A 20115-nucleotide genomic window follows, 5' to 3' on the forward strand; every position below is an offset into this window, starting at 1 on the left:
CATCATTCATCATCATCATCATCATCTTCATCATCACCATTGTCACTATCATCATCACCATGATCCGGGGCCTGTTGCAGAAAGAGTTTTCACTTGCGTTTAAACGCAAGTGAAAAAATGAATCGCAAGTCCAAAATGCGCAATGTTGATTGGCTGATTATTAAGTTACATGTGATTTTTAGAGCTACGAATAATTTTTAGAGCTGCGATTGATTGCAACTCTTTCTGCAACGGGCCCCGGATCATCATAATCATAACAATCATCATCACCAATACAACTACTGTCATCATCAATGACAGGCTTTACCCTCTTTAAAAGGTCTCCTTATTCAGATGTAATCTTCCTTTTTTTCTCAACATTTATCTTCAATACGATCCACTTTTGCATCCCATCATTATAATGTGTGCTTACTTTCATTTTTGACAAAGCTATGGGCTGCTAGTAGTTTGAGTGAGTGAACTTCAAAGAGAACCGGATGAAGGAGGAGATCTCTGGCTGTTGGTCTCCTCTGTACATCATCAAGCGCTCTGTGGAGAAAATCCTGAAACAAACAAAATATAACACAATGATTGTTATTAAATGCACTACGTGAATGAAATCAGCAACTGTGGTCGATCGGATAAGTCTTGAGACCTTGAACCACAAGGTACCAGGTTCATATCCCTCCTGCAACACTTATGCGTTTAGGGAAGGAATTTTCCCCTTGAAATGCAGAGTGCATAACAGCTACAAGGTGAAAACTAACATAATTAGGCTACACTCATAATGTAGAGTGTTTTAACTTCTGATAAATCAAGTGTTAGGCACTAAATAAGCAAGTAAAATTACAAAGAAATACGTATTTACTAAACTTTTCCAAGGTGGGGTAAATGAGTACCTGTTCTTCTGTGAAATGCTTGTGCATTTAAAAGGCTAAAAAATGATGAAGGTAATTATATCCAAAATCCTTTAGAAACATAGAAATATTAGATTACTTACATTATTCCCAGGAACAGAGTAGTACTGGTTATTTTTACTAAACCCTTCATTTCTTCTTTATTTAAATATTACGGTATAAGAAACAGATAAAATATTAAAAAACACCAATTTCTTGAAAAAGTGATTCCAACATTTCCTACAAGTTGCAAATCAAAACGATTATTTCAGAGGTTCTGAATATTTCCCTTTAAACAGTAACACCCCTCCGACTATAGATAATAACGCAATCAAAATAGGCACAGTTTTCGTTTTCTTTCATTTGGTGATTTTTATTTTTTAAACTCATTTTTAAAATGATTGAAGCTTTTTATCTACAGTGTGCAACAAACCAACATGTACATCAAGATACTATATGCATGTTATACTCCTTCATCTTCCCTCTTGAACAGAATATACCCTTTTCACTTCCTGGAAAGACTCTTGATTTGTAAGCACTGTATCCAGGTAGGATTTCAAAATCAAAATCTGAAGATGTGCTGGTATTCTAAAAAGGCACTATTACCCTACTTTGAATATCCCATGCAATTCTTCACTTCTTTGTACTAAAAAGATATACCAAATTCATCTGACCTGGGTTCCCTAACACGAAGGTTAGCGATTAATCGTACGCTTGATTTTCACGACTGATTGTACATAGTAGCCAATGGAATCAATCGTAGAAAAATATTCTACGATCATTGCTAAGCATTGTGTTACATTAATTAAACAGTTGTCATGTTTGTGTAACTATCAAATTCAAAATAGTCTTAGTTTCTCACCTTCTGAACAATGTCATCTACCATATCAACAGCGTTCCTTATGGCCTGCCGTGATATATGTCTGGAGTCTCCATTACCTTGGATTTCTAAGACGGCCATTTCAAGAGCGCATATACCAAACGCATAGATATCAGCAGCCACTGAAACATTGCCATCTAAAGGGAAGAAAGAAAGAAAAACCTTGTTTGATGACGATAGAATGTTTTAACAATATCTGTCCCCTGAAGAGTTGTCGGATGGGTCTGCTGCACAAGGGGTTGCATAGAAACGCAACTCGAAATATCAAGCGCAAGTCCCTAACACGCGTATTTTGTTGGTTGAAAGTCAAGTTGCGTTTGATTTTTGGAGTTGCGTTTGATCGAAACTCTTTCTGCAATGGGCCCCTGAAAAGTTTCCTCGAATTTGATTGGCAGACAAGTACAGGTGTAGGAATAGAATAAAACTGTCAGATAAAACAGACTTTGGAGATACAATTACTAGCTTGCACCCGTTTAACATGATCACATGCTCTATCTGAAAAATACGTCAGAACATCTTGGAACCGTGAGGATTCTAATCTCTCACCTACTGATTGCCGGTCAGCGACTCTACCGCTGGTCACTTGGTGCAAGCCAGAAAATGTATCTCCAATAGCAAACGTCACCAGTAAAGACTTAAAATTCCAAAACAGCCTTATCAGAAAAAGGCGTTCAACAAATCTTTTTGAAAAAAAGAATGTTTAATATATTTTTATTTGAACTTCTTTTTTGAGGGGGGGATTTACGATACAATTTTCTAGATTACATAATATAAAAATAACGTCTGAAAGAAGTTCAAAACTAATGAGCTTTTCAAAAAGAAAATACATGTAAGAGAGAACAGGCACTGCAAAATTGTCCTTGAAGCTCTGATTCAAATGTTTACAAAGATGAAGACAATTTTGAGAGTGACTACACTTTTTTCTGAGTGGAATGTATAATTGAGGTTCCTGAACCCTTCATCAAAGCTTTAAACAAGCTCTCAAAGGAAAAAACTACGAGTCAGCAACCCTTGTTTATCCTCCTTCGTGCACTTACTAGCTGGAAGGTTAAATACAAGCTCTTGGGGGATTCAATTATTCATGATGCAGTGCACACATACGCCTCCCAATCATATGTATTATTCAAACCCAATAATGACCAGATAGACAAGTTAATAGAATCACAGTCTGATCTATTCTTAGTTTACAAAGGTATATGCACATGTAAATTTTACCAGAAAATGGGAACTACTGTGTGTGTTGTCTATGTTGTCTATGGTGTCTAATGGTTTCTATGGTTGTCTATGGTGTATAATGGTGTCTATGGTGTCTAATGATGTCTAAGGTGTCTAATGGTGTCTATCAGTGCTTACTGATGTGATCATATACCAGGCAAAGAAAATAATTTTCATTTCTAAGGAGATATTTTTTTGCCAAATTGGTAGGGTGAGATTTCTGAATTTGGGGGGAATTCTTTTATTTCAAGGGCTACTTTTTTGTTCAAAAGGTAATTATGCTGTAAAAGCATATCTCAATATTCTGCTGTATAAAGAATATTGATTTTTTTTCTAAATGTTCCTGAATATTGTTTGTTGCAGATCTTCTGGCAACTTTATAAGGAAAGATGATTGCCCAAAAGCATTCCATTTTGCAAATTTTAGGGGTGATTTTAGCTGTAATGAGGGCAAAAATTACCTCTTGCCCTTATTTATTTCCTACACTAGGATAAACAGCTGGAAACATGAACAACATTTGACAGATTTCAATAGATACTAGAGCATGTACAAACATATTGAAAATATGACCCCTGTTACAAACATGTACATATAGTATGCTAGTGGAAGAGGGCGTTTTTCATAAGTCTAACTTTAATCAAACAAGGGTTATTTTCATTAATATCTGCCACCACTATTACACTCATTATCTGTCTTCCATATAACCTGAATCAGTGACCTGAACTATTCAAATCCCCTAGGAATATTCTTGGTATTTTATAGAGTAGGACGGGAAATAAAAGATGAGGCAATTAAGTATAGACACTACTGATTAGATTTCCATCTGATATTGGATATGAAGGAAAATGACTTTGCAAACGACACTGCTGAATTTTAGGGTAAATCAGTTTATGAGCCTTAAAGGGGAATCCAACCGAAATATAAACTTGTTTTTATAAGGAGAAGAAAAATCAGACAAGTTGATAGGTGAAAGTTTGAACAATATTGGACAAACAAAAAGAAAGATATGAATTTTTAAAAGTTGTAAATATTGGTAATCACTATACCCATGGAGATTTCAAATTGGCCGCATATGGGATGTCATAGTGATGCAAGGCAAGGACTACTCTTCCATGTACTCCAATACATATTATGGCTAAAATGTCATTTTTCCCAAAAGTTTTATTTCAAATTATATTTTTCTTTCATGAGGACATAAAACAATATACTACATGTATTATATTTAGATTACTGCCCCAGGGGAATGGGTACTTAGGAGAAAACCACAAATCCCTGATAATAAAGTACATGGCCTATGGGAAAGTTGTCCTTGCCCCTTGTCATAATTTACTTACCCAGATGCCAATTTGAAATCTACATAGTATTAGTGATCTCAATTTTAAAGCAGCTATAACTTTCTTATTGCTTGTCCAATTTCTTTCAAACTTTCACCATTCTGTTTGATTTATTTTTTTCCTTCCCAACACATCTTATGGCCAAGGCTGGATTCCCCTTTAAGGTGTACTACCCCCCCCCCTTGGCTCGCCCTGTCACTGTTTTTCCAAGGGGATTAATGATTATACCTTGAAAAATATAATTTTTGAAAGAAAATTTGAATAATGAAAATCAATTAGATTACCGGTATGTAATTTTAAAAATAGTGCAGAAAATGGAAATTTTAAGGACAAAAAAAATGATGCATGACATTGCACAATGCAAACTAATTCCGCAAACTTGCCTCCATATTCTGGAGCGATGTAATGCATGTTTCGCTGCTCCTCTGTGTAGGTCTTCACATGATTGTTTATTGCGTCAGGGGCCACTAAAAAAAGACAAGCAAATATATGGAATAAAATATTTAAAGAATAAGAAGATAAAGTTGGCGGAGAACAGCAAGTCTGCATATGTCGACTTAACCCTAGACAAGACAAGACAAGACAAGACATGGATAATCATACAGCATCTAGGACCCAACAAATCAAATGCAAGTACTGCAGTAGGGACTCGCATTTGACTATTGGAGTTCACGTTCAACTGCTACTATCTGTTTCTGTGACAGGCCCCCCAGGCAGCCTGCAGACACAAAGCCTGATGGAAACTTCAAGCAATACATGTAAATGGGTCTTCACACAAGACTAGCACAAATACAACTTCATAGTCTGTACACAAGTAATTGGTAGGGACCTGAGGCTGCATATTCAGATCACTTTCCTTATATAAGTGAAGGGTTTGCACAATAGACTAACCCCTCAACACCATTAGCTCAGGAGACTGAACAAGAGTTTATAATAAAACATCACTCCCATACAAACATGTCTTACAGTATTTGAATTAAATTTCAAATGATTTGCTATGAAAATATGCATGTAAATTTTCTTCAATTTGCACATTCTTGCCACACTTAAAATATATGCATTCCCGATATAAAATGTAAATCATCCAAATTTCCCATTACATGTTTATAGAAATAAAACATGTAGACCTAATGGGAAAATGATAGAGTGAATATCCCTCTTACCTGATCCAATTTTGATGAGGCCATTGTGTTGAATGAAGACTGTATCTGTTGTGAGGTTGCCGTGAATGATGGGAGGGTCACAGGAATGCAAGTAACTACAAAGATACCAATAATAACAATATTAATGAGTAATAAATGCTACATGAATACCATTTCAATATCAGTTTGCATAGAATCCAATGAAATGACCATCCAAATGTCTGTTTGCATAAAATGAAAAAAAAAATATGTGCCAAAGCATTTTGGAAGAAACTGTGTAATTGCTGAGAAATTAGCAAAAATAAGCATGGAATTGCATTATTGGGTCTTTTAAAAAATAATAACACACTATCCCACATGTGCTTATCTGTGTTGGGGACCACCTATTGTGATCATTTTTTTTCAGCTTAGAATTCATCATTCTACAAACTTCAGTTTATGTAACAGGGCCCAGAACACAAAACTTAATAGCAAGGATCATGGAACATTTTTCTACGATTGATTCCATGTACAAATAATCGTAAAAATCAAGTGTACGATTAATTGCTAACCTTTGTGTTACGGGACCCAGAGCTTGATCTGTCATAACATAGGCCTATACATGTATGTATTGACGATTGGCCTTGGTTTGATAGATTTCCTCGTGAAATCAGTGTTAACTGCAACCACTTTTCCAGAGAAACCACCTCTGGACCCGTCTTACAAAGAGTTGCAATTGATCCGATCAATCGCAACTATGGATGGCCAGCAATGTCAACATCTATTACGCATGTTTGTTCAAAATATTTGTGATGTATATTTATGCATTGTTTTCTTTTCGATTATTCACTATACTTCTCTTTGTTTACAAATGACATTGTGCAAATTTCCTGTAGAAAATATTATGACACTAATGGATTTCTATAGAGCTACGATTGATTGGATCAATTGTAACTCTTTGCTTGCCAGCAGGGCCCAAAACTTCACATTTTTTTCAGGATTTTATTTGGAAGTTTTTTTTTTATTTAATACACACATATGTAATGAATTCATTAACTATTTGCGAAAGGGATTTTTTTTTGTCAATGACGAATATACGTACGTTATACAGCATGTAGCTGTAAAACGAATGTAAAACATCAAATGCAACATACATGTACATACTGTACATACATGTGTAAGAGTACAGTAGCGCAATCCACAAAAAAATGTCTTCTCAATTGATAACTTTTCCATTGGATATGGGGGGGGGGGGGTTACGTGTACATTATTATTGCAATCACACATGTACATATAGCCAGGCATTGCTTCAATTGATGTCAACCTGTATTGCATATCATGAAGTATATTTTCAATCCCATTTGTAAAACAAACATCTAAAAATAAGAGAGGGAGAGAGAGACCTACATATAAAAGCAAACAACACTTAACTACATCAAACACACTTCAATTATTTCCTTTGGCAAATGTGTGTTGTGCTATCAACTCCACATTTTATTTTTACATGTAGTTCTACCAGACAATATTCCTTGGGTTCTAGTCAAGTGTGGCTAAAATCTATGTTGTGATTTCAACTTGTTCATATCAGACATCATGCTACGAATCTCCGCACCAATCATGCAACTTTGCACAAAATATATTTGGAGCTAACTTCTGAAGTATACAGTACGTACCGACTGTAAAAAAGAAATAGTCTGCTTTGGCATAAGGATTATTCACAAATTGTTTTAATAGTCATTTTTTTGCCTCCAACGAAGATTCTGCTAGGATCGAAAGCTTAGGCCCCTTTTGACTCTCTAATTGTTTTAATAATAATAATAATCACAAATGGTTTTTAATGCTGTTGCAGCATTTAATAAACCATTTGTGATTATGTAGTATTTACTGTAGATGTATTTGATTGGGTCAGTGTGTTAATAAGAAGCAACAATAAAAATAAAAGGAAGGCCTCTATCAACCCCCCCCCCCCCCCCCCCCCCCTCTCTTTCTATTCATCCCATGCCATGTGCCAATGAATTTCCCCTTTAAAAAGCACTCAGTATTACATGTGTATAAGTGTGTTTATATTCATGCCCCCTGCAGTTATTAATGACATGCACTTTATGCATTAATAATACAACTACGTGTATAAATTGATTAGTGACCTTGGAGGCATGCTTCCATAGAAATATTGCCTATGGATAGAAACATGCATTGTAGGACTACAGAGTAGGCAACTAATTCATAGCCATGATGACATCAGCATGAGGGGAATCACCCATGTACAAAGTGACATTACTGTAGCGTAGCATAATCATGCATATGAATGGTGATCACAAATACCTTTGGACTTTTGAATCAATTGATGGTAAATTGTAGCAATTTAGTTACCATTTTCAGAATAAGATTGTTTGGATATTGGAGCACAATAATCTGTGGCTTTATCCAGGATTTTTCATATTCGTTCACATAGTTCTTGCCTACATGTACATGTAGAATGAGCAATAATTTTATCATAATCAATATTCTATCAAAGTAAACTGATTCCATATAATTTGAAAGGGGAGGGACGGGGGACAATTGCAGATGGTTTTAGAAATGAAGTTGGTCTACATACGATAAGATCTCTAGAACTTTTGACTATTATTATTGAATTTGATATAATCAGAAAACCAGTGTGAACTGTGAAGATGACCAAAATAATACCCTGATGTGTGTACATATAAGTATTAACCTGCCAATTTATGAATATAATTATTAGATGTTGATATAAAAGCCCCCATCACACTTATTCCGAATCAAGCAGAATTGGCCGGAATGAAAGGACTATTGTTCGACCACCAGTGGGTCATTTAAATCTATTTCGAACACCATTCGAAAATACCCCTTGAATATTTTCAACATGACCAAAACCTTCGGGGCGGCCAAAAGAAATGAAAAAAATATTTCGAATGCACTCAGAATGCAGTCTGAATATTTAAAATGCGCCTAGAATGTCAAAGAATGTAGCACAAATTATCAATCTGATTCCATTGCTGTTCATTTTGACTAGTGTATGATGATTCACCTGGTCAATTTACTGAATTTCAACTCCAGTTTGGTGAATTTTTAAGTTCCTCCCAAAAATTTCTAGATTTTTTAAATATTTTTTTTCATTCCAGCTTCTGGTTGATTCCTGCTGAATCGAATAAGTGTGATGGGGGAATGTTAATGTAAACTGTATGGATAAATTAGAACACTAGATGTCTTGTACACATTAGTTGTACAATGTAGCCTACAATCTAGAAGGAGGCTGCAGCTACACATGTATATTGCTATCATTGCGCTATTAAATGCAAGAAACATGTCTGATACAGAAGACTACACAAAAAGGCTGTAAAGAAGCCACCGCCTTCACACTTCCGTCTATAGTTTTCAACTTTTAGTTGTTTTCTTTTATCGACCAGGATTCGATGCGGGTAATAAAAACTTCCACAGGACATGAAAAAGAAAGCAACAAATACAATAGACTGAGTATATAGGCTTTCTAGTCTTCCACATCAGACACATTGCTGACGTTTTGTATGAAGGCATCAGACTCGTAAAGCAAAAACAAAAGCTGCAGCAGCTGCCTAGATAGTAGTAAGAGGTTTTTTTTTATTTGAAGCAAATAAAGCATCTAATAATAGACTACCAGTGTAAACAATGGAAACGTGTGAGAGTCATCAGCTATTACAGAGTGATATGTAAACATTGAAAAAAGATCGTGCTATTATAAGAATTGAAGTACTTTGAACTTTCATGTTTTATCTTGGCTGCTGAACAATTTTTGAATGATGAGTTATATCTCAATCCTACTACACTATGGTGCATAGGGCACCAGTTTCATCTTATATGTTTCTTTAAATAAAAATTAATCCATCGGAGACTAAATGATTTTGCTTTCAAAAGTTTTCCATACACTCTAGCCCACATAATTCTCTGGACAATTGGTTGAAGTATTACATCTTGATATTAGTGTCGCAAGACTTCACCTCAATCATTGCATGTAATGTATGACTCGACTATTTAGCTTTTGAGGATACATAGTCAAACGTACTGTAGGTACTGTAGGCCTACATGTATCCATATAACACCCGGGTTGAGAGCGGAGAAATGATAAGGATGATAACGACCTGCTATAATATCACACTTACAAAGCTACAGTAGACTGTATGTTGCCAATCCAAAATGAATTACCAGTATTGTGTTAGGAACCCGGATTAAATCCTAGTCTCAAGTGACTATGAAAGGGATCATAATCTACTCAGGTACATAATGTATACATGTACAGTGTAGGTCTGGAGTGGGTTGGAATCAGAGTGCCATCAACCTGTGTTATAAAGGTACTCTATCATTTTTCTCATTGGTGATTTAGAGGGGGTATCAGGTGCACATGTAAATTAGAATTTTCCCCTGACATTGTGTTTTTCTTGATGGGATCAAGCTCATAATGGGTGTTTTACGAATAAGTCGGTGAATAAAGTTAATGCAGTTTGTTTGAAAATGCATGCATTTCTTGGGTGACACAATATTTGTCCCCAGCGACAATTGCTCCAGGCTTTACTTCGTCTATACTGTACGGTTAAGGTCGGGTGGAATAGGGTTTTAGGTCTAGGGTTGGGTTCACGATAGGGTGTACATGAAATGTGAAATCCAGGATTGAACTTGGTAATTATATCTGCTTTATCACAGCTGAAGCTGGAGCAAATGTCATTGAGGCATTTCTCGCGCTTTAAAGAATTTCATTTGCTTGATGTGACCAGTTCTTGGAGAGACTGTTTTCATCGCAATATTAATGTAAAAGTGCATGCATTTTTCAAGTTTTGCGTTTAAAGGATTTCATTTGTTTAATATGATCCTTTCTTTTTGTTACAAGCATGCAGTCTGTTGCTACTTGGGGCCGATGGTCATGAGAGTGTTGACTACATGATTCTACACAGTGCACGTACCTTAACGCTGATAAGATTTGTGTGCACCACCTCCGCCAAGATTTCTCTTGTATATTCCTCTTATCTTTCTTTATCCTCTTCAAGAACTGTTTGAGAGATCCTGAAGACATGTACTCTGTGATGAAGATCACCTACAAGAAGAAACATAGCAGAATCAAAGAAAACAATGTACATGTACTTCTCGGCAGCAAAGATGACATTCAAAGTTTCGTAATATGCTTTCAGACTGTATCCCTGTGACTTCAGTGAAATCCAAAGAAAAGTTCATTGTCGTTCCTTTAAACCTGAATATCTGCATGACCTTCACAGAGAAATCCCTGTAAATGATAAAAATTCTTAAATGGAAGGGTTGTTTGGAGTGGGGGGGGGGGGGAGGCAATGTACTTTGCTTGCACACAACAGATTTCCTGGAAGTTTTGTGATGGTATGGATAAGAAAATTCATAAATATACAGATCTGCATATTCAACTCAATATCTATAAACAAAATTAATTTAAGCCATTCAAATTGAATGATAGCTTTTTATTGCAAAACAGGTTTTATGAAACAGGGCCTGCATTCTTAACAAATATAAAAAATATATATATATATTTCCAAGTACACGTACTGTTCAAGTACATGTACATCTGGGGCCTGTCTTACAAAGAGCTGCGATTGATCCAATCCATGGCAACTATGGAAGCCAGCAAAGCGTAGAAAAATGAATGATTTCTTGACAATTTATAGTTTGTTCTCCTTTGCTAATACAAAGGACATTTTGCAATTTCCTGTAGAAAAAATGATGACACTGATGGATTTCCATAGAGTTACAACTGATTTGATCAATCGTAACTCTTTGTAAGACGGGACCCAGGATACTGGATCCCATTTAAATGAAGACCTTAATATATGATAACATGCACTACAACAAGTTTTCTATATCAAAGCCAATCAAATTGAATGATTTCAGAAGCTTTAAACTGATACCCCTTTCATAAACACAATTATGCGGCTAATAGCAGCATAATTTGGTCCAGAGTTATCCACATCATTTTGATGCTGCTATTATCCGCATAATAGCAGCATCGGGACAAGATTTTGAGTTTATGAACGCATTTCCAAATAATGCGGATAATTGCCATGGTGCGGTCACAAGGTCACCCTTTTCCAACACAACCGCATCGGAGGGGGCGTGTCCAGCTGTCATGACGATTTTCCGCCTTTTTCAGGACGGGCGCTCGTAAAAAATAATGTGGCTTATTTTCGGAGTTTGTGAACGCAATTTTTATTGAATTATCCGCATTACTCCTAGGCGGCTAATTGGAGGATAGGTTTATGAAAAGGGTATTATATTACCGGGGTACAGGTTTTATGAAAAGGGCCAAATGCATAATGCTTACCCTAGGCTTTTCTCTATCTGATTTGGTGTCCGTCCAATACTTGTAAAACTTGACAATGTTGGGGTGTTCAAGTTGGATCAGATTGTCAAATACAACCTGAATCTTGTCCTGTAGCAAAGAAAAGATCAAGAAAAAATAGTAACATTAAAATGTGATTGTAAGTAAATAACAGTTAAATCAAAGAAATAAAAGAAAGACAAAAAATAAAAACAAATAATTGGCCATGTTAATGTAAGGCATACATGTACATGTGCAAGCAAAGGGTGCAAAAATAATGCATTCTACATGCTGCACCATTACATACATGTAAGTTTTACATTGTGCGCATACACCTTTCACCCCCTCTCCTATTAAACAGATCCGTACCTGTACGTGAACAATGAAGCCTGTTTAGGTAGTGTTGTGCACTACATATACATGTTGTCATGTAGAAAATGAACTACTTTGGTAGACAGTATTCTGTATGTACACATGATCACCAATACAGGAAGGAAGGAGAGACGATACAGGATAAATTACAAGAAGATGATATATTTTTGTGTATCTGACCCATGTTCCTTGACAAGACTGGACAATAAACAAAGGTCACATTCCATTCAAACAATCATTCGCCTGATCTGAAGAGAAGGGGTAAAATAGGGGGCTATGGACATTTTGTTGATTTGGGTCATTGTGATATTGACAACAATCACAAGATACTGTACGTGTAGGAAAGTATAGGTCGTACTGTATGCATGTACATGTACAGGGGCCGCGGAACGGTTTTCAAAGTGGGGGGGCTGAGCCCGGGGGGGGGGGGGGGGGGGGGGCACTCGACCAATAAAGTGGTGGGTGTGTGCCGCGGGTGAGACAAAAAACGGGGGCCTTGGAGCGGGCTTATTGTAAAAAGGAGGGTCCTCGGAGCGGGCTTCGGAACGACAAATGTTTGTGAAAACGGGGGTCCTTGGATCGGATCACCAGCGTGTGAGTGCGTATGCATCCCTATGGAACGGTCATGCGTGCATGATGCAGATAGCGCGGCCTCCGCCGGTGGAGCTCTGCGGCCGCTTTTCACCAAAATTGCAGCTCATTCAATGTGATCGGAGCGGCGTAACGAAAAATATGCGATGCTTTGGAGCGAATTTCTCTCTTCTTTTTTCTCGAAAAGAAGAAAATGCTATGCCTTGGAGCGGCTTTATTTGTCTTTTTTCTCAACAAGGCAAAAATGCTATGCCTTGGAACGGAAATTTGAGTGTAAAAATGGGGGTCCCCTCAGCGGCACATACCCACTATGCATTATATACTGAGTGCCCCCCCCCCCCCCGGGGGGCTGAGCCAAAAGTGGGGGGGGGCTGACCATGCTAAAAATCACAAATGTATGGTCATTTTTGCATGTTTGTACACGGTTTTGGAAAAAAAGCCCCCCCCCCCCCCCGATTCCGCAGCCCCTGCATGTACATTTGTGCTGTTATCATTGAGAAAATTCTGTTGATATATAGCTAAAAATATCATACCGATATGGATAACTACTGACAAAAGAACATAAATCAATATGCATTTTTCATGCATTCCATTGATTAGTGATGTCACAATACTCACGTTGGTCAAAATTTGCACATGTATCTGTCACTGTACCAAGAACACTTTAAAATCAGCATTCATCTAATGTACATGTATATGTACATGTATGTATCATCTTTTAACAAACCTATTTTATAGCATTCATCCTCACCTTTCACATTATTAGCATTATTTTAGGGCTGGATGAAGTTTTATCAATAATTTGGGGCTTTTCAGACATCGCTCTGAGCAGTCAACGACTTTCGCCTATACGCCATTTTGATATATCCCGGGGGGGGCACTCAGTATATAATGCATAGTGGGTATGTGCCGCGGAGGGACCCCCATTTTTACACACAAATTTCCGTTCCAAGGCATAGCATTTTTGTCTTAGTGAGAAAAAAACAACAAAGAAAGCCGCTCCAAGGCATAGCATTTTGTTCTTATCGAGAAAAAAGAAATCCGCTCCAAAGCTTCGCACATTTTTCGTTACGCCGTTCCGGTCGCATTGATCAGCTGCAATTTTGGTGAAAAGCGGCCGCCGAGCTCTGTCCGACCATCGTCTCTGGGCGAGCGCACCCAGTGGAGGCCGCGCTAGCTGCACCATGCACGCATATCCGTTCCATAGGGATGCATACGCACGTACATGTACTCACACGCTGGTGATCCGTTCCAAGGGCCCCCGTTTTCACAAAATTGTAGTTCCGAAGCCCGTTCCGAGGACCCTCCTTTTTACAATAAGCCCTCTCCAAGGCCCCCGTTTTTTGTCTCTCCCGCGGCACACCGCTACCACTTTTTTGGTCGAGTGCCCCCCCCCCCCCGGGATATATCGTGCTGTACAGTGTACATCTTTGAGTGTAGACGGCAGCAACACACAGTGGTGTGCTGCCTTCTACATGTATAGTATGTTCATATAGTTGGTACTCGTTTTTGGTCACTAAAATTGAGCTTGCGCTTGTGAATGTTTTTCGATGGAGAAGTGCAGTCACGATGTTTGGATTGTCATGTTTTGTGGCTAGTAAGTATTCATATTTTGTTGAGATTTTGGAGTAATTTCTGTTGCTGTTCTGTGCATTTTGAGGAAAAATACGTTTTCCATGAATTTCCGTTTGAAAAGCCACACACGACCTGTTAAAAGTATTAGCTTTTTTCTAAGGAACAAATTAGCTGAGAAAGCAGAAAAATAAAAGCAGGAGGTGAACACAAAATTGAGTTTAATATAATCTATCCTCACCCTCATTTTGTTTGAAGATTACCTGTGGCGATCTGACAAAACCAAAACCAAACATTAATTGGTTTCAAGGTGACAATGCCCTTCCCCATCCCAACCCCTCTCCTTCAATCACACTGGCTGTGTGATCTGACATCACCCCTCCCTGCCCTCATCCCTCTTCTTCAAAGACACTGGCTGTCTATGTTGATCTGACATCACCCGTCTTCTTCAAAGACACTGGCTGTCTATGGTGATCTGACATCACCCCTCCCCGCTTCTTCAATCACACTGGCTGTCAAGGGGATCTGACATCACCCATCCCTGCCCCCCACCCCTCTTTTTCAAAGACACTGGCTTTCTGTGGTGATCTGACATCACCCCTCCCTGCCCCACCCCTCTTCTTCAATCACACTGGCTGTTTATGGTGATCTGACATCACCCCTCTTCTTCAATCACACTGGCTGTCAAGGTGATCTGACATCACCCCTCCCTGCCCCCATCCCTCTTCTTCAATCACACTGGCTGTCAGGGTGATCTAACATCACCCCTTCCTGCCCCACCCCTCTTCTTCATTCACACTGGCTATGTTGATCTGACATCACCCCTCTTCTTCAATCACACTGGCTGTCTATGGTGATCTAACATCACCCCTCCCTGCCCCATCCCTCTTCTTCATTCACACTGGCTATGTTGATCTGACATCACTCCTCTTCTTCAATCACACTGGCTGTCAAGGTGATCTGACATCACCCCTCCCTGCCCCACCCCTCCTCTTCAATCATACTGGCTGTCTACATGTATGTTGATCTGACATCACCCCTCTTCTTGAAAGACACTGGCTGTCTATGGTGATCTGACATCACCCCTCCCTGCCCCCTCCCCTCTACTTCAAAGACACTGGCTGTATGTGGTGATCTGACATCACCCCTCCCTGCCCCCTCCCCGCTTCTTCAATCACACTGGCTGTCAAGGGGATCTGACATCACCCATCCCTACCCCCACCCGTCTTTTTCAAAGACACTGGCTTTCTGTGGTGATCTGACATCACCCCTCCCTGCCCCCTCCCCTTTTCTTCCATCGCACTGACTGTCAAGGGGATCTGACATCACCCCTCCCCTCTTCTTCCATCACACTGGCTGTCTTCGGTGATCTGACATCACCCTTCCCTGCCCCCTCCCCTCTTCTTCCATCACACTGGCTGTATTTGGTGGTCTGACATCACCCCTCCCTGCCCCCTCCCCGCTTCTTCAATCACACTGGCTGTCAAGGGGATCTAACATCACCCTTCCCTGCCCCCTCCCCTCTTCTTCAATCACACTGGCTGTCTATGGTGATCTAACATCACCCCTCCCTGCCCCTCCCCTCTTCTTCAATCACACTGGTAATACAATAGGAGCTCATCATCTTCCCAGACATGATTTAAAGAGGAAGATGGGTGAGGGGAAGAATTTTAGATTATTAATTTAGCTTGCCACAAGTAGCACTGCCTGTGTCTCATCCCAGACTCATTCCCAAAGGGCACGGCTGACATTTCCTTCACCAGACTTTGATCAAGTTTTATTAGTAAAATAAGGGGTGTCACTCAGTAAGGTGAAGACAGTGTGTTCTATGTAGAAGAGCCTTGCTCTATCACACCCTCTGCATGTAGGCCTAAACATTAATTGCGCACACAGAAAGAAAGTTACTGAGCAACTGTCGGGGAAAACAGTTGAACATAAAATAATTGAAACAAAGCAATGAACTTTCAATCCAATATTCAAACGATTACTCTTTCAAGGCTCACAATTACACATTCATTATCAACGTTATAAATCCTTATGACTCCTGCCAAATGCATTATCCATAATGAAATGAGTGTAGGGCCTACGTGTAATTTCAGGTGTGGTAAAAGCTTCATTTCATTTCAACATTTTCAATATTAATCCAATTATAGGTTGAAAACCGGAATTGGTTCTTCCGTATAAGAGGATCACATCCACCTTTTATCATTACATCTCTCTGACGTCTCTGACAGTGTTTACCTCAAAGCTACACTCTCTATCTCTCTTCCCAGACAATGCAATACTGTACATGAAGGGGGTACCGTAATAAATAAAGAAAAATCAAGCCTGGGGGACCGTTGAGTGGGCGGAGGAAGAGGGAGAGATGAAGAGCACATCCAATGCTATCACATGTACTGTACATGTACATCAAGTTATCTTAAAACCACCTGCAATATTGCGCGAAGCATATATATCAATACTGTACCTTCTATTGCTGAAAATTACTACATTATTCTAGTTTTAAAAAAAAACAATGGCATACAAATGTACAAGTATGTGCCAGCAGTCCGACATTTGAGAAATGCATCACTATTCTGCACATACATGTATGTATGTTTTTTGTTATTTTTTAAACAGATATAAATTTTAACTGTGTAATGACAGGTTCACAGGATATTTAGGATAATACCATTTTCTTCAGCTTAAAATGTGTAAAGTGAAAAAGGACAGTTTTAGAGAGAGCCTATTATTCCTTCAACTTTCAAATTTGGAACTGTGTATTCGTATTAAAGTTACAACATATCTTTACCCAGGGATGAATATTGCCAACTTTGGCAAAATATTTATTGAAACACAAATATAATTTTTTTCATCTCTAGCTGCGCCTGCAGGTTTGCGCCTGTTGATACATTACTCTTCATTAATTCTTGCAAATGGTTCTGAAATAATATATTTCTAGTTTAATTGACAAAGCAGACTTGTGTGCTGATGTGAACAAAGCACATGAATAAACAAAGTTGCATGCAGTTTGTTAACTTTTATATCCAAATTCAGCAATGTTCATTGCGTTACATACTCTCATTGGTTTATCAGATAATTGATGAAAATTGAAAATCATATCAAGAAATTTCAACAGAGTTTAACAGACGAAAAACAGAAGTAAACATTAATTCCTACAGGTTAAAAATAGGCTGAAGTTAGTGGACAATTTTGGATCGAAAGTCTTCTGTTATAATGATTATAATTATATGAAGCCTAAAATTCATGAATGGAAACACAACTTCTCATTATCAATGTCAGCTTTTATTGAAATGAAAAACAGTGGAAGGTCTACTTTTTCTTCCTCTTTTTTTTCTTTTTACAAAAATTAGAGTCTGTATTGATTTGTGCAATAGAACAAATTTACCGGTATGTTAAAATTGTTTAAAAAAAAGATAAATACCTCCTGAGCTTTGAAATCTCTCCGAGCTGAGAACTGGACCTCGTTCCAAACCACCTCTCTTCCTTCTTCCATGTCCATGGCCAGGTAGGCCACATCAATGCCTGGTACATCACGCTGGGTTACCTGGAGAAAGACACAAACACCAAGATAGCGGCTAAAAGTGAAATTGACAAATGGAAACTCTTTGAATAGAAAGACTACTTTCAGCTGATTACTGTATTTGCTTTCAAGAAAAACTGAAAAATAGGATATTCCCTATTTTATATAATGAAATACAAAAGAAATAGTGAGTGGATGACATCATCGGCCTCCTCATTTGCATACCCACTAGGATGTGCATATATTATTAGTGTTCTGTGAAATTAAAGAAAAACTTTAAAATGTCATAACTTTCTTATTTTACATCAAATTTTGTTGAAATTTTCAGTGTTGTGCTTGTTGGATTTTTCTCTTTTAATATTCAAATCAACTTTTTGTTGGGGTGGACTTGTCCTTTATCACAATATTAAACATTAACAAAAAATATGTTTGGTAATGATACTTTACTCAGTTTGTGCGAGATATACTGTACATGTATGTTTTTTCTTTAGATTAATTCAACTGGTTGGGGTGGTATTGGCCTTCTAAATTAAAAATATGCTTGTACATGTACATACACTGTACATACATGTTATGCAGGCTTACATGTACACTGTAAACTGAACTTTATAAGAGACTCAAATAACAAATATACAGCAGGAGCAATTTAAAGGACAAGTCCACCCCAATAAAAAGTTGGTTTGAATAAAAGGAGAAAAATCCAGCAACAGTGAAATTTCATCAAAATAAAAGTTATTAAGAAAGTTATGACATTTTAAAGTTTTGCTTAATTCCACAAAACAGTTAGGCCTATATGCACATCCTCGTCGGTATGCAAAAGAGCAGACAGATGACGTCACCCACTCACTATTTCTTTCGTATTTTATTATATGAAATATGAAAAATTCTAATTTCATTTCTCCCTGAACATGTGCGATAAGTATTATTTTTACAGTTTGTGGTTAAATCAAGTTGGACCAATTGCCAAATCTGTAAAAATTGAAATATTGTATAATTCTAACAATAAAAAAAAGAAATAGTGAGTGACATCATGGACTCTCTCATTTGCACATCAATGAGTTGTGCATAACTATTTTGTGAAAAATAAGCGAAACATTAAAATGTCATAACTTTCTTATTTTACATCCGATTTTGATGAAACTGTCAGTGTTACATGTTCGTTTGATTTTTCTTTATCCATTCAAATCAACAATTTTCCGGGGTGGACGTGACCTTTAAAATCCAAGACGGCGCACAATGAGCACAGCACACACTCCGTGTCTAGACGATCCATTAGTCATGTATGACATCACTGCCATTCAGTACACAGGCTTTACATTGCCAGCCCAGGTAGAGTAATGGCACAAGCATGGACACATGTTCCACACATGACGCCTGCTACCATTCTGTTGCTGCACACGCTGTAGGCCAAGCAGGACTTCTTTTCATAATTTCATACTTTGAAGTGGAACATCAATACAGTGGGGTATGCTAGTTTATTGGCATTTTAATCGGCAAGAGCGGAAGTTTAATGTGTTGTGCATTTTTCTAGGGTATATGTTATACCTTGGTCACATTTGCTCTACGGCGGCTGTACGGCGAGTTGAAAACAGCCGTTTTAACATTTTTTTGTACCAGCTGCATATAGGTGGTTTGAATTAAAATTAATAAAACGGCTGTTTCTGACTCGCCGTACGGCCGCCGTAGAGCAAATGTGACCAAGGTATAAAGTGCAGACAACTTGTTCCAGACAAAATTCTTTAAATCACTAAAATATTACTGTGCCAGTTAAAATCAAACAGATTCAGTGGACCGAATCTATTGTTCTCTACTTTTAACAGGTAATAGTGATTCAAAGAATTGTGACTTGTAGTGTACACAACATCCATTCGGTACTACAAGTACAGTACATGTACATATCATCAACACCATAATCATCATCACCTTAATCATCATCGCCGTTGTCATCATCATCATCATAATCTAAAGAAATATTTGGACACCCCCCCAAATTCACCACTAAAATGCCCCCCCAAGAGCTCCTGAAAACTACATGTACAAAAGAGTCCTGAAAATCCTAATGAGTTGAATTTTGGTTGGTGTGAAGAAAAAGTAGTCCTGGAAAGCGTTTTCTTCCACTGATCATCATAATTCATCATCATCATCAATCATGAATCATCCTCGTAATCCCAGACCCCACCATACGTACATGTAATTCGTCATGATCATCATCATCTTACAGTACATGTATTATCATTTGCTTTGGCGTCACCTGTGCCTTGGAGGCAAAAGGCGAACTGAATCAATATAAACCGCAGGTCTCTCCCT

At 38.0% G+C, this 20115-nt stretch overlaps 1 protein-coding gene across 1 annotated transcript in view; it reads right to left on the reverse strand.

The window, feature by feature from the left end:
• Window positions 1–20115, reverse strand: part of LOC121430811 (nuclear receptor-binding protein-like) — a 36191-nt gene that overhangs the window by 13089 nt on the left and 2987 nt on the right. The window contains exons 2-8 of the mRNA XM_041628223.1: window positions 17710–17832; window positions 11754–11861; window positions 10375–10505; window positions 5468–5562; window positions 4688–4771; window positions 1738–1892; window positions 413–542 (exon numbers count right to left, since the gene is read on the reverse strand). Coding sequence (XP_041484157.1) covers window positions 413–542; window positions 1738–1892; window positions 4688–4771; window positions 5468–5562; window positions 10375–10505; window positions 11754–11861; window positions 17710–17832 — 826 coding nt within the window. The remainder of the gene's footprint in view (window positions 1–412; window positions 543–1737; window positions 1893–4687; window positions 4772–5467; window positions 5563–10374; window positions 10506–11753; window positions 11862–17709; window positions 17833–20115) is intronic.

Source organism: Lytechinus variegatus, chromosome 17 (genome assembly GCF_018143015.1).
Source record: "Lytechinus variegatus isolate NC3 chromosome 17, Lvar_3.0, whole genome shotgun sequence".
In the NCBI taxonomy this organism is placed as follows: domain Eukaryota; kingdom Metazoa; phylum Echinodermata; class Echinoidea; order Temnopleuroida; family Toxopneustidae; genus Lytechinus; species Lytechinus variegatus.